Source organism: Cucurbita pepo, chromosome 1 (genome assembly GCF_057944985.1).
Source record: "Cucurbita pepo subsp. pepo isolate OVF chromosome 1, ASM5794498v1, whole genome shotgun sequence".
Classification (NCBI taxonomy): Eukaryota; Viridiplantae; Streptophyta; class Magnoliopsida; order Cucurbitales; family Cucurbitaceae; genus Cucurbita; species Cucurbita pepo.
In genome coordinates, this window is record NC_141798.1 from 10943899 (window position 1) to 10954694 (window position 10796).

The 10796-nt window shown below is 38.8% G+C and overlaps 1 protein-coding gene and 1 long non-coding RNA gene across 2 annotated transcripts; one reads left to right on the plus strand and one right to left on the minus strand.

The window, feature by feature from the left end:
- The first annotated feature begins 1360 nt into the window (after positions 1-1360).
- LOC147794701 (uncharacterized) lies at positions 1361-3946 on the plus strand. The gene is made up of 2 exons (XR_015421017.1): positions 1361-3670; positions 3775-3946. It is a non-coding gene; the product is annotated as an uncharacterized LOC147794701 (long non-coding RNA).
- A 5467-nt stretch (positions 3947-9413) lies between these two features.
- Positions 9414-9920, minus strand: LOC111777343 (uncharacterized). The gene has a single exon (XM_023656894.2). It carries the CDS (start codon positions 9918-9920, stop codon positions 9414-9416), a length of 507 nt encoding a protein of 168 aa, XP_023512662.2.
- Positions 9921-10796: the final 876 nt, after the last annotated feature.

Sequence of the window (10796 nt, forward strand, 5' to 3'; positions counted from 1 at the left end):
ATCATGGTTATATCAGATGGACAGAAATATATCTATAGTGAGGGGAATGCAACTACTAGGCTATAGTGGAGTGTCCTAGTAGTTAACGAATGTTGGTTAACCAGGTTAATGAGTTTAATCGGTTAATCTTGGATCGTTGGAGCCCATGATCTATAGGTCCATTAGGTCCCTCTGCTAGCTCATATCGGACTAAACCATAGAACAGTGTGACGAGTGAGTTCGAAGTGTTCGAATTCAAATTAGGGAATATGCGTTACATATATACGATATATTTAACCGCAATTTTGTTTTATTTACGAATTAAACGAAAAGAGAGAATCTGAGATATTTAAATAAGATTTAAATATCTTAATCAATTATGTGTCGGAATTGATTGGGATTGACATTTGAATTAATATTAAATATTAATTAAATAGTTTAATTAATCATTTAATGTTTCTTTAATTTGAAATTCATTATTCAAATTAATTGTTGAATTAAAATGAAGAAAGTCAAAATGTTGACTTTCATCTAATGGAAAAATCGATGTTAGTGGAATTTTGAGGTGTCAAAATTTTGTTTAACCAAACTTGCATGTTTGCCAAATAAACCCCACAAGTTTGAGTGGAATTTTGAGTGTCAAAATTTGGTTAACTCAAACATGCATGCTTGCCACATAATCCCAAACATTTGAGTGGAATTTTAAGTGTCAAAATTTGGTGATCTCAAGTTTGCATGAACATGCAAACTTGACTCTGTAAATAGAGTGATCATGATACTTGGAAGGGATTCTTCATCTTGATTAAAAACCTTGAGACAAACACTCTCTTTCACATATACAAAATCCCTCCCAAGTTTAGTCACTCACCGGATTCCACAATCCCGTTCTAAGGCAGGAGGATAGTGGAGAAGACACTAGTGGTGGTTCAAAATCGGTTCGTGAAGCAAAAGGAGTTTAAACTACAAAAGGTTAGTATTTAAACTCATTGAGTTTTAATACTTATGAACATGCTAGTTATTTACAATAATTGATGTTCTAAAAGTGCCTAAGATCCAAATTGCTTCCACATGTGTTATATTAACACCATCAATTGGTATCAGAGCAAGTTTTAGGCACTTTATTTACATTAATTTGATCATGGTGGGTACCATTTCATGCATGAAATTTGTGGTTGCTAAAGTGGATGGTTTTGGTTTTGGCATTTTTTTTATGCTTCCATTTGATACAATTATTGTAATAAGCCTAAGGTGTATGGGCTTTAATGAATGAAGAAAGGTCTGTAATTTTTATGGAGTCCTTAGAGTCCATTTTAGGTTGTAATTGATCGAAAATGGAAGAGATAAGCAAGCTGAACCGAAGAAGATGTTAGAGGCGGTTCGGGTGTTTTTTCTGTCGTTGGGGACCGATTGAACGTTTTTAAGGGTTGGTTTGTCCAGTTCGTGATCCTCGGGAGCGGCTCAAGTTATTTTTAATTATTAATGTAATAATTTAGTTAATTGCTTGCTTTAAAATGCCAAAACCAACCCACTTTAGTGTGTTTAATTAATTATGCATTATGAATGTATATTTTAATTAAATAGAAATTGTATATGCATAAAGTATGTCATATAGATTTAAAATCCCACCATAGGCTAAGCATGTTTCATGCATTCCAAGTATGTTATAAGTGTTATAATGAATAGTATGCATGTCTTAGGGTTCCATGAGTGATAGATATAAATTGTTATATTATTGCATGGAATGGATGATTATATAAATTGTTATATAAAACAGGTTATAGGTTATTTTCAACGTCATAAAATGAGGTAGACGTTAAAATCTATAATAAAGATAAGTGCATGCTCACAAAGGGTTAAGAACCGAGAACGATCAATTTTAACAGTTAAAAAGGGTCGATGTCTTATAAAATTGCGGTTACGAGAAAGCTCACCTGGCACGATCTTGTCTAAGGCTGAAGGTACTTAAGTTGACGGTTTACGGAACACCTTCTACCTGGAGATCGGACCAGTACTTGAGCTTAGTTAGCCCAGTTTTATGAGCATGCTTAAGTGATGTAAGATTTAGAAAAATCACCTAGACTTAAGTTATATTTAATTAGCCGGAATATACTTAAGCAATGAGTATACCCAACCATCTAAAATACTTAGTGGGAGGAAAAAGGTGTATAAGATACATCGTTTTCTCTTCACGCTCTCTGTAAAATTCACACAGTGAGATTCATGCTCGACCTCGTGTCGCCCTGGGAGCGTCCTCCATTCGGAAGGTATTTGCATGAGTCAATAACAAGGTGAATTGAGAAAGTATTTATAGTAAGTGGGAGAAGGAAGTCAACACGTCCTATGGTCTCCACCACTAGGTTGCATCGTGAGATTCCCATGTTCCGCTTGCATGTTGCCCTAGAGCAACTACCCATTCGGAGGGTCGTAACATGGGAGTCGGAACAACGCAAACTCCAGAAATGGATAGGATTTCTTAGGTCCATTCCTAACTTTGGCTTTTTCATTCGATAGCGTTGTTGGGACCGATTTCTGAGGTCTGAAATTGGTGGGTCACACTTACGAAGAATTACTAAGAGTTAGTATATTCTTGACCAAAATAGCGATAACTAAAACACTATAGGAACAAGAGTTATTCTGGAATTAGTGTTTAAGTCAAGAATGTCTTGGTTTAGTGAATGAGTGATTGACTGCCCCTCGGTAGCAGTTGCTCTAACTCACTAAAGTATCGTTGCAAATTAATAATGATTTGGGTACATTATTACATTTGCTAAAACTGATTGGATTAAACAGGATTAAGTCAAATCACTAATAGAATTTTCTTTATATCACAGCATGACAAACTCAATCGTACAATTACTCGCTTCTGAGAAATTAAACGGCGACAACTACACAACTTGGAAATCAAACCTAAACACAATACTGGTCATTGATGATTTAAAGTTTGTTTTAACTGAGGAGTGTCCTCCAAACCCAAACTCAAATGCAAACCGAACAGCTCGGGATGCATATGACAGATGGATAAAGGCAAATGACAAAGCCCGAGTGTACATTCTAGCCAGCATATCTGATGTTTTGGCTAAGAAACACGATGTTATGGGTACTGCTAAAGAGATTATGGAATCTCTAAAAGGGATGTTTGGACAACCGTCCTTCTCCCTTAGACATGAAGCCATAAAATACATTTACAACTGCCGTATGAAAGAAGGGACCTCAGTTAGAGAACATGTCCTGGACATGATGGTCCATTTCAATGTGGCAGAAGAAAATGAAGCTGTCATTGATGAGAAGAGTCAAGTCAGTTTTATCATGATGTCTCTTCCGAAGAGCTTCTTCCAGTTCCGCACCAATGTGGTTATGAACAAATAGAATATAACTTGACTGCTCTTCTCAATGAGCTACAGACTTATCAGTCCCTCTTAACAAACAAGGGACAAACAGGAGAAGCAAATGTTGCTATCTCCAAGAAATTACAACGAGGATCGTCCTCCAAAAATAAGTCTGGACCTTCAACTTCTAAAAGTGTTTTGATGAAGAAGAAGGGAAAAGGGAAAAAATAAGATTCCTACTAACCGCACGAACAAGGTTCAAAAAGCAGATAAAGGAAAATGTTTCCATTGCAACGAAAACGGGCACTGAAAGAGAAACTGCCCAAAATACCTTGCAGAGAAGAAAGCCGAAAAGACACAACAAGGTAAATATGATTTACTCGTTGTAGAAATGTGTATAGTAGAGTATGACAACTCAACTTGGATACTAGATTCAGGGGCGACTAATCATATTTGTTCTTTTTACCAGGAAACTAGCTCCTGGAGAATGCTTGCGGATGGCGAGATAACACTCAGGGTTGGAACAGGAGAGGTTGTCTCAGCAAGATCAGTAGGAAATTTAAAGTTGTTTTTTGGAGATAGATTCATTATATTAGATAATGTACTTTTTGTTCCTGGAATGAAAAGAAATCTAATATCCATCTCTTGTTTATTAGAACAGTTGTATAAAGTATCTTTTGAAATCAATGAAGTGTTCATTTGCAAAAGAGGTATTCATATTTGTTCTGCACAACTAGAAAACAACTTATATATGTTAAAACCGAGCAAAACAAAAGCTATTTTAAATACTCAGATGTTTAAAACAGCTGAAACTCAAAATAAACGACAAAAGATTTCTCATAATACCTATCTTTGGCACTTAAGACTAGGCCACATTAATCTCAATAGGATTGAGAGATTGGTTAAAAGAGGACTTCTAAATAAGTTAGAATACAATTCTTTACCTCCATGTGAGTCTTGTCTTGAGGGTAAAATGACTAAACGATCATTTTCCGAAAAAGGTTATAGAGCCAAAGAAACCTTAGAACTCGTGCATACAGATCTCTGTGGTCCAATGAATGTCAAAGCACGAGGAGGGTATGAATATTTCATCAGTTTTATTGATGATTATTCAAGGTATGGCTATCTTTACCTAATGCATCACAAGTCCGAAGCTCTTGAAAAATTCAGAGAGTATAAGACTGAGGTTGAGAATCTATTAGGTAAAACTATTAAAACACTTCGATCAGATCGAGGAGGAGAGTACATGGATTTAAGATTTCAGGACTATATGATAGAACATGGAATAAGGTCTCAACTTTCAGCCCCTGGTATGCCTCAACAAAATGGTGAATCAGAAAGGAGAAATAGAACTCTATTAGACATGGTTCGGTCTATGATGAGTTTCGCTCAATTACCCGATCCGTTTTGGGGATATGCAGTGGAGACTGCTACATACATTTTGAACATGGTTCCTACTAAGAGTGTTTCAGAAACACCTTATGAGTTATGGAAAGGGCGTAAAGGTAGTTTACGTCACTTCAGAATTTGGGGATGTCCAGCACATGTGTTGTTGCAAAATCCCAAGAAATTAGAACGTCGTTCAAAATTATGTCTATTCGTAGGATACCCCAAAGAGACGAAAGGTGGTTTGTTTTATGATCCTCAAGAAAATAGAGTGTTTGTATCAACAAACGCTACATTCTTAGAGGAAGACCACGTAAGAAATCATCAATCTCGTAGCAAACTAGTATTAAGTGAGATTTCTAAAGAAGCTACTGATAAAACAACAAGAGTTGTTGATCAAGCTGGTCCTTCAACCAGAGCTGTTGATGGAGCTGACACTTCTGGTCAATCACATCCTTCTCAAAAGTTGAGAATGCCTCGATGTAGTGGGAGGGTTATAACTCAACCCGATCGTTACTTGGGTTTGATAGAAACTCAAGTCATCATACCTGATGATGGCGTTGAGGATCCATTGTCCTATAAACAGTCAATGAATGATGTAGATAGAGATCAGTGGATTAAAGCCATGAATCTTGAAATGGAGTCAATGTACTTCAATTCAGTCTGGGAACTTGTAGATCAACCAGATGGGGTAAAACCTATTGGTTGCAAATGGATCTATAAGAGGAAACGAGACCAAACCGGTAAGGTACAGACCTTTAAAGCACGACTAGTAGCAAAGGGTTATACCCAAAGAGAGGGGGTGGACTATGAAGAAACCTTCTCACCTGTTGCTATGCTTAAATCAATTAGAATACTCTTGTCTATTGCCACATTTTATGATTATGAAATTTGGCAAATGGATGTTAAGACAGCTTTTCTAAACGGCGATCTTGAAGAGAGTATCTATATGGCTCAACCAGAGGGGTTCATTGAACAGGATCACGAGCAAAAGGTTTGCAAGCTTAAAAGATCCATTTATGGGTTGAAGCAAGCATCTCGATCCTGGAACATAAAGTTTGATACTGCGATCAAATCTTATGGCTTTAAACAGAATGTTGACGAACCTTGTGTTTATAAAAGGATAGTCAACTCTATAGTAGCTTTCCTGGTGTTGTACGTTGACGATATCCTACTCATTGGAAATGATGTGGGAATTTTGAGTGACATTAAGCATTGGCTGGCGACACAATTCCAAATGAAAGATTTGGGAGAGGCTCAGTTTGTTCTTGGAATCCAAATTGTTCGGAATCGCAAGAACAAAACACTAGCATTGTCTCAAGCATCGTACATCGACAAAATGTTGATTCGATATAAGATGCAGGACTCCAACAAAGGATTATTACCTTTCAGGCATGAAGTTCATTTGTCGAAGGAACAAAGTTCTAAGACACCTCAAGAAGTTGAGGATATGAAACACATTCCCTATGCATCAGCGGTCGGTAGTCTGATGTATGCCATGCTATGTACCCGACCCGACATATGCTATGCTGTGGGAATTGTCAGCAGATATCAGTCCAATCTGGGACGTGCTCATTGGACTGCCGTTAAGAATATCCTCAAGTATCTTAGGAGAACGAGGGACTATATGCTAATGTACGGTGCTAAGGATCTGATCCTTACAGGGTACACTGACTCAGATTTTCAGACCGATGTAGATTCGAGGAAATCGACATCAGGATCTGTCTTCACTCTGAACGGAGGAGCAATAATATGGAGAAGCATAAAGCAAGGTTGCATTGCTGATTCCACCATGGAGGCTGAGTATGTTGTTGCTTGTGAAGCAGCGAAAGAATCTGTATGGCTTAGGAAGTTCTTAACTGATTCGGAAGTCGTTCCAAATATGCATCTTCCCGTCACTCTTTATTGTGATAACAGTGGAGCAGTTGCAAATTCAAAAGAACCAAGAAGCCATAAGCGAGGAAAACATATTGAGCGCAAATATCATCTCATAAGGGAGATTGTGCAACGAGGAGATGTGATCGTCACACAGATAGCTTCAGAACACAACATTGCTGATCCATTTACAAAGCCCCTCACGGCTAAAGTGTTTGAAGGGCACCTAGTGAGTTTAGGACTACGAGTTATGTAATCTAGGGCAAGTGGGAGAAAAGGCATGAGTATGTGATGCCCAAGTTTATTGTATTTCTCTCTACTCAACGTTATAAAACCCCACTAGAGTTTTAGTCCAAGTGGGAGTTTGTTGGGTTTTATGCCCTAAAACTCATAGTTTGTAAACAAAGATATATTCTATTTTCAATAAAGTTATTATTGATGTTTATTCAGTAATAAATGGTTATTGAATAAAGTGAACTTTACGATCATTAATCTAAATCCAATAAACTAAGAACACTCTGGCTATAGTATGATTACTTGAACTATATGTAGAGACATAAGAGTGGATCAAGTTCAAGTATATAGTCAAAATGATCTATAGTATAAGGATAAGGCTGAGTACCTTATTCTGGGGACACTATGGATGCGGCCCACTTTTGTATATGATATAAACAATGTGATCACTAAATTGTGCATGTGGAGACATGTGAGTGGGGGCGTCCTATGCAATGAGTATTGCATAAGATCGGACCATGAAGAAAACCACTCTCACTTTATAAAGTCGTTTACTGTTGAGACTGATTTTCTTTTCATTCGATAACCTAGGTAACTCGGTTTTAATTCTGAGCTAACCATGAACTCCTGTTTATTCGGAATTATCCTTAGATTTGCATGGGTGAGAGTGGCTCTAGTTCGCCGACTCAACAGGCCTCCCATTTCAGGGGTAAGACTGGGTGAATGGCTGGGGACGTGGGGTGCAAGACGGAATTCACTCCTACCCACTTTTAGGGATAGAAGAAAGATAGTTCCCTTAAGCACTGACTCCAGGTCTTGAACAAGGGGCCCCACCCTCTCATTGGCCTGAGAGGGATTCGGTTTACTGGTTGGACCACAAACCAATTGTTCATTAGAGGATCAGTGAGACATAAGGAACAAGAAGTAACTTCAGGGGTAAAACGGTAAATTGATCCAGCTCTAGTTACGAACAACCTGTGAAGGATCGACTTACTAATCATGGTTATATCAGATGGACAGAAATATATCTATAGTGAGGGGAGTGCAACTACTAGGCTATAGTGGAGTGTCCTAGTAGTTAACGAATGTTGGTTAACCAGGTTAATGAGTTTAATCGGTTAATCTTGGATCGTTGGAGCCCATGATCTATAGGTCCATTAGGTCCCTCTGCTAGCTCATATCGGACTAAACCATAGAACAGTGTGACGAGTGAGTTCGAAGTGTTCGAATTCAAATTAGGGAATATGCGTTACATATATACGATATATTTAACCGCAATTTTGTTTTATTTACGAATTAAACGAAAAGAGAGAATCTGAGATATTTAAATAAGATTTAAATATCTTAATCAATTATGTGTCGGAATTGATTGGGATTGACATTTGAATTAATATTAAATATTAATTAAATAGTTTAATTAATCATTTAATGTTTCTTTAATTTGAAATTCATTATTCAAATTAATTGTTGAATTAAAATGAAGAAAGTCAAAATGTTGACTTTCATCTAATGGAAAAATCGATGTTAGTGGAATTTTGAGGTGTCAAAATTTTGTTTAACCAAACTTGCATGTTTGCCAAATAAACCCCACAAGTTTGAGTGGAATTTTGAGTGTCAAAATTTGGTTAACTCAAACATGCATGCTTGCCACATAATCCCAAACATTTGAGTGGAATTTTAAGTGTCAAAATTTGGTGATCTCAAGTTTGCATGAACATGCAAACTTGACTCTTTAAATAGAGTGATCATGATACTTGGAAGGGATTCTTCATCTTGATGAAAAACCTTGAGACAAACACTCTCTTTCACATATACAAAATCCCTCCCAAGTTTAGTCACTCACCGGATTCCACAATCCCGTTCTAAGGCCGGAGGATATTGGAGAAGACACTAGTGGTGGTTCGAAATCGGTTCGTGAAGCAAAAGGAGTTTGAACTACAAAAGGTTAGTATTTAAACTCATTAAGTTTTAATACTTATGAACATGCTAGTTATTTACAATAATTGATGTTCTAAAAGTGCCTAAGATCCAAATTACTTCCGCATGTGTTATATTAACACCATCAGGGTAGACACTGATAGGGTAATCTCTAAAAGTTCTTTCTCTAGGTGTGCTAGCTCTACAAATTCTTCAGATACGAATGAATGTGTCGAACACGAATCAAACAATACTAAAGCAAGATGGCCAAATACGGGTAGCGTACCTGTGACAACTGCGTCAGACTGGTCAGCTTGCCTAGCTATTGTTGCATGGGCTACAGCTCGCCCCTGCTAATGTTGAGCAGCTTGGCCCCTCTGATGCTGTAATGTAGGCCAGTTGACACGCTGATCATTCCTCTGAGGGCAATCCACTGCAAAGTGCCCTACCCGGCTGCATCTGTAGCAGGCGCTTGTTCCTGCTCTGCATTCCCCCGTGTGAGTACGCCGACAGTTAAGACAAAGGGTCATGTTCTGTACCGGGGGCCCTTCTTCGTTTATCAGTGCGGCCACGGGGCGGTCTACCAGTTTTGGGGTGGCTAGGGTCTGTCACCTTTCCCTGGGCTGCAGTGTGGGATGATTGAGCTATTCCCAACTGCAGCTTGTCGGTGCGAGACAAGTCGAGCAGGGTCGCCACTTAAAGGGCTTTCGCATAGACGAAGGATGACTGGGATGCCACATTCCCCCTTAGTTTCTCCCTCAGGCCAGCGATAAATCGTTCGCCCTTCAACTCCTCAGAACTAACATACGCTGGAGAAGACCTTGCCAGCCTATAGAACTCCAAGTCATATTCCTCCACTGATTTGTCTTCCTGTTTCAGTGCGATGAATGTTGTCTGCATTTTCACTCTGGCAGTGATTGGGTAATATTTGTGGAGATACGCATCTTTAAACTGACACCATGTACTAAACTCTCCTTGTGGTATAATGGTCTTCTGAGAACCCTTCCACCAGAAGTGCGCCTCTCCTTTCAACATATACGTCCCGCAGTGGACTTCATACTTTGGTGGGCAGTTCATAAAATAGAAGGTCGTTTCTATGGCCTCTAGCCAATTCTCAGCGGTAATGGGATCCACCTTGCCTCCATCAAAGGAAGGCGGTTTATGCCTCTGGAAATCTCTTAAGTAGCAGGACTCCATAGTCATAGTCCCAGAATCATTGCCCCCCTTACCCTGTTGACTGATTAGCCATCATGGTTTGTATCATTTGGTTCGTCAGAGCCTGATTTTCTATCGAGGTCATCATGAACGTTTGAAACATCTCTATCGAGGTCATCATGAACGTTCGAAACATCTCTATTGGACCCGATGGGACCTCATCAGAGAAGGGAGTAGTAGGGGGCGTATCAAGCAGCCTTCGGGCCTTGGCCTTCCTTTGGCGTCTTTTTGTTCTTGATGGTTGTGGTACTGTCCCCTCGCTAGTTTGGGGCGTATCCCCAACCTCCTCCTGAAATTCAGGTTGTTCCTCTTCAGGTGTTGGAATCAAGGTGTCCTGAACTTCCTCTCTTCTTCCCTTTCTGGGTTTGGGCCCTACATATGGTTCGCGCCTCTTTGATGCCATTATCTACCACAATAGAAAAAAGGAACTATGATTACAATTCATTCGTAGCACATCTCCTAGATAATGTGCGATTATAATGCCATAGTCAGTCATGGTATACTCTATAAATACTAGCTTAACCTTTGTCTCTATGTTTCCATCGCATGACAACGTCTGGTCGTGAGCGACATGTGTTTGACGAGTGAAGTCACAGAGGACACGACTCTCTATCCTAAATGGTCTATAGGACCTATAACCTAACTGCTCTGATACCAAATTTGTCACGACCCAGTATTTTACTACGGACCGTGACTTATGACAAGACACAAATGCACAAAGTGATTTAAATATGAAATAAAGAAAATCCTTAAATTCCAATAAAGTTTTTGGACGACAAACAACAAAACACATGACAGTTTGGAAATAAATTTCGAAAGTATGCAAACACAAAATAAAGACTGGACTAACGCCCCGAGACAACC

Bases quoted from the DNA above. Each gene is read 5' to 3' on its own strand.
- LOC111777343 (XM_023656894.2), bottom strand. From the start codon at position 9,920: ATGACTATGGAGTCCTGCTACTTAAGAGATTTCCAGAGGCATAAACCG.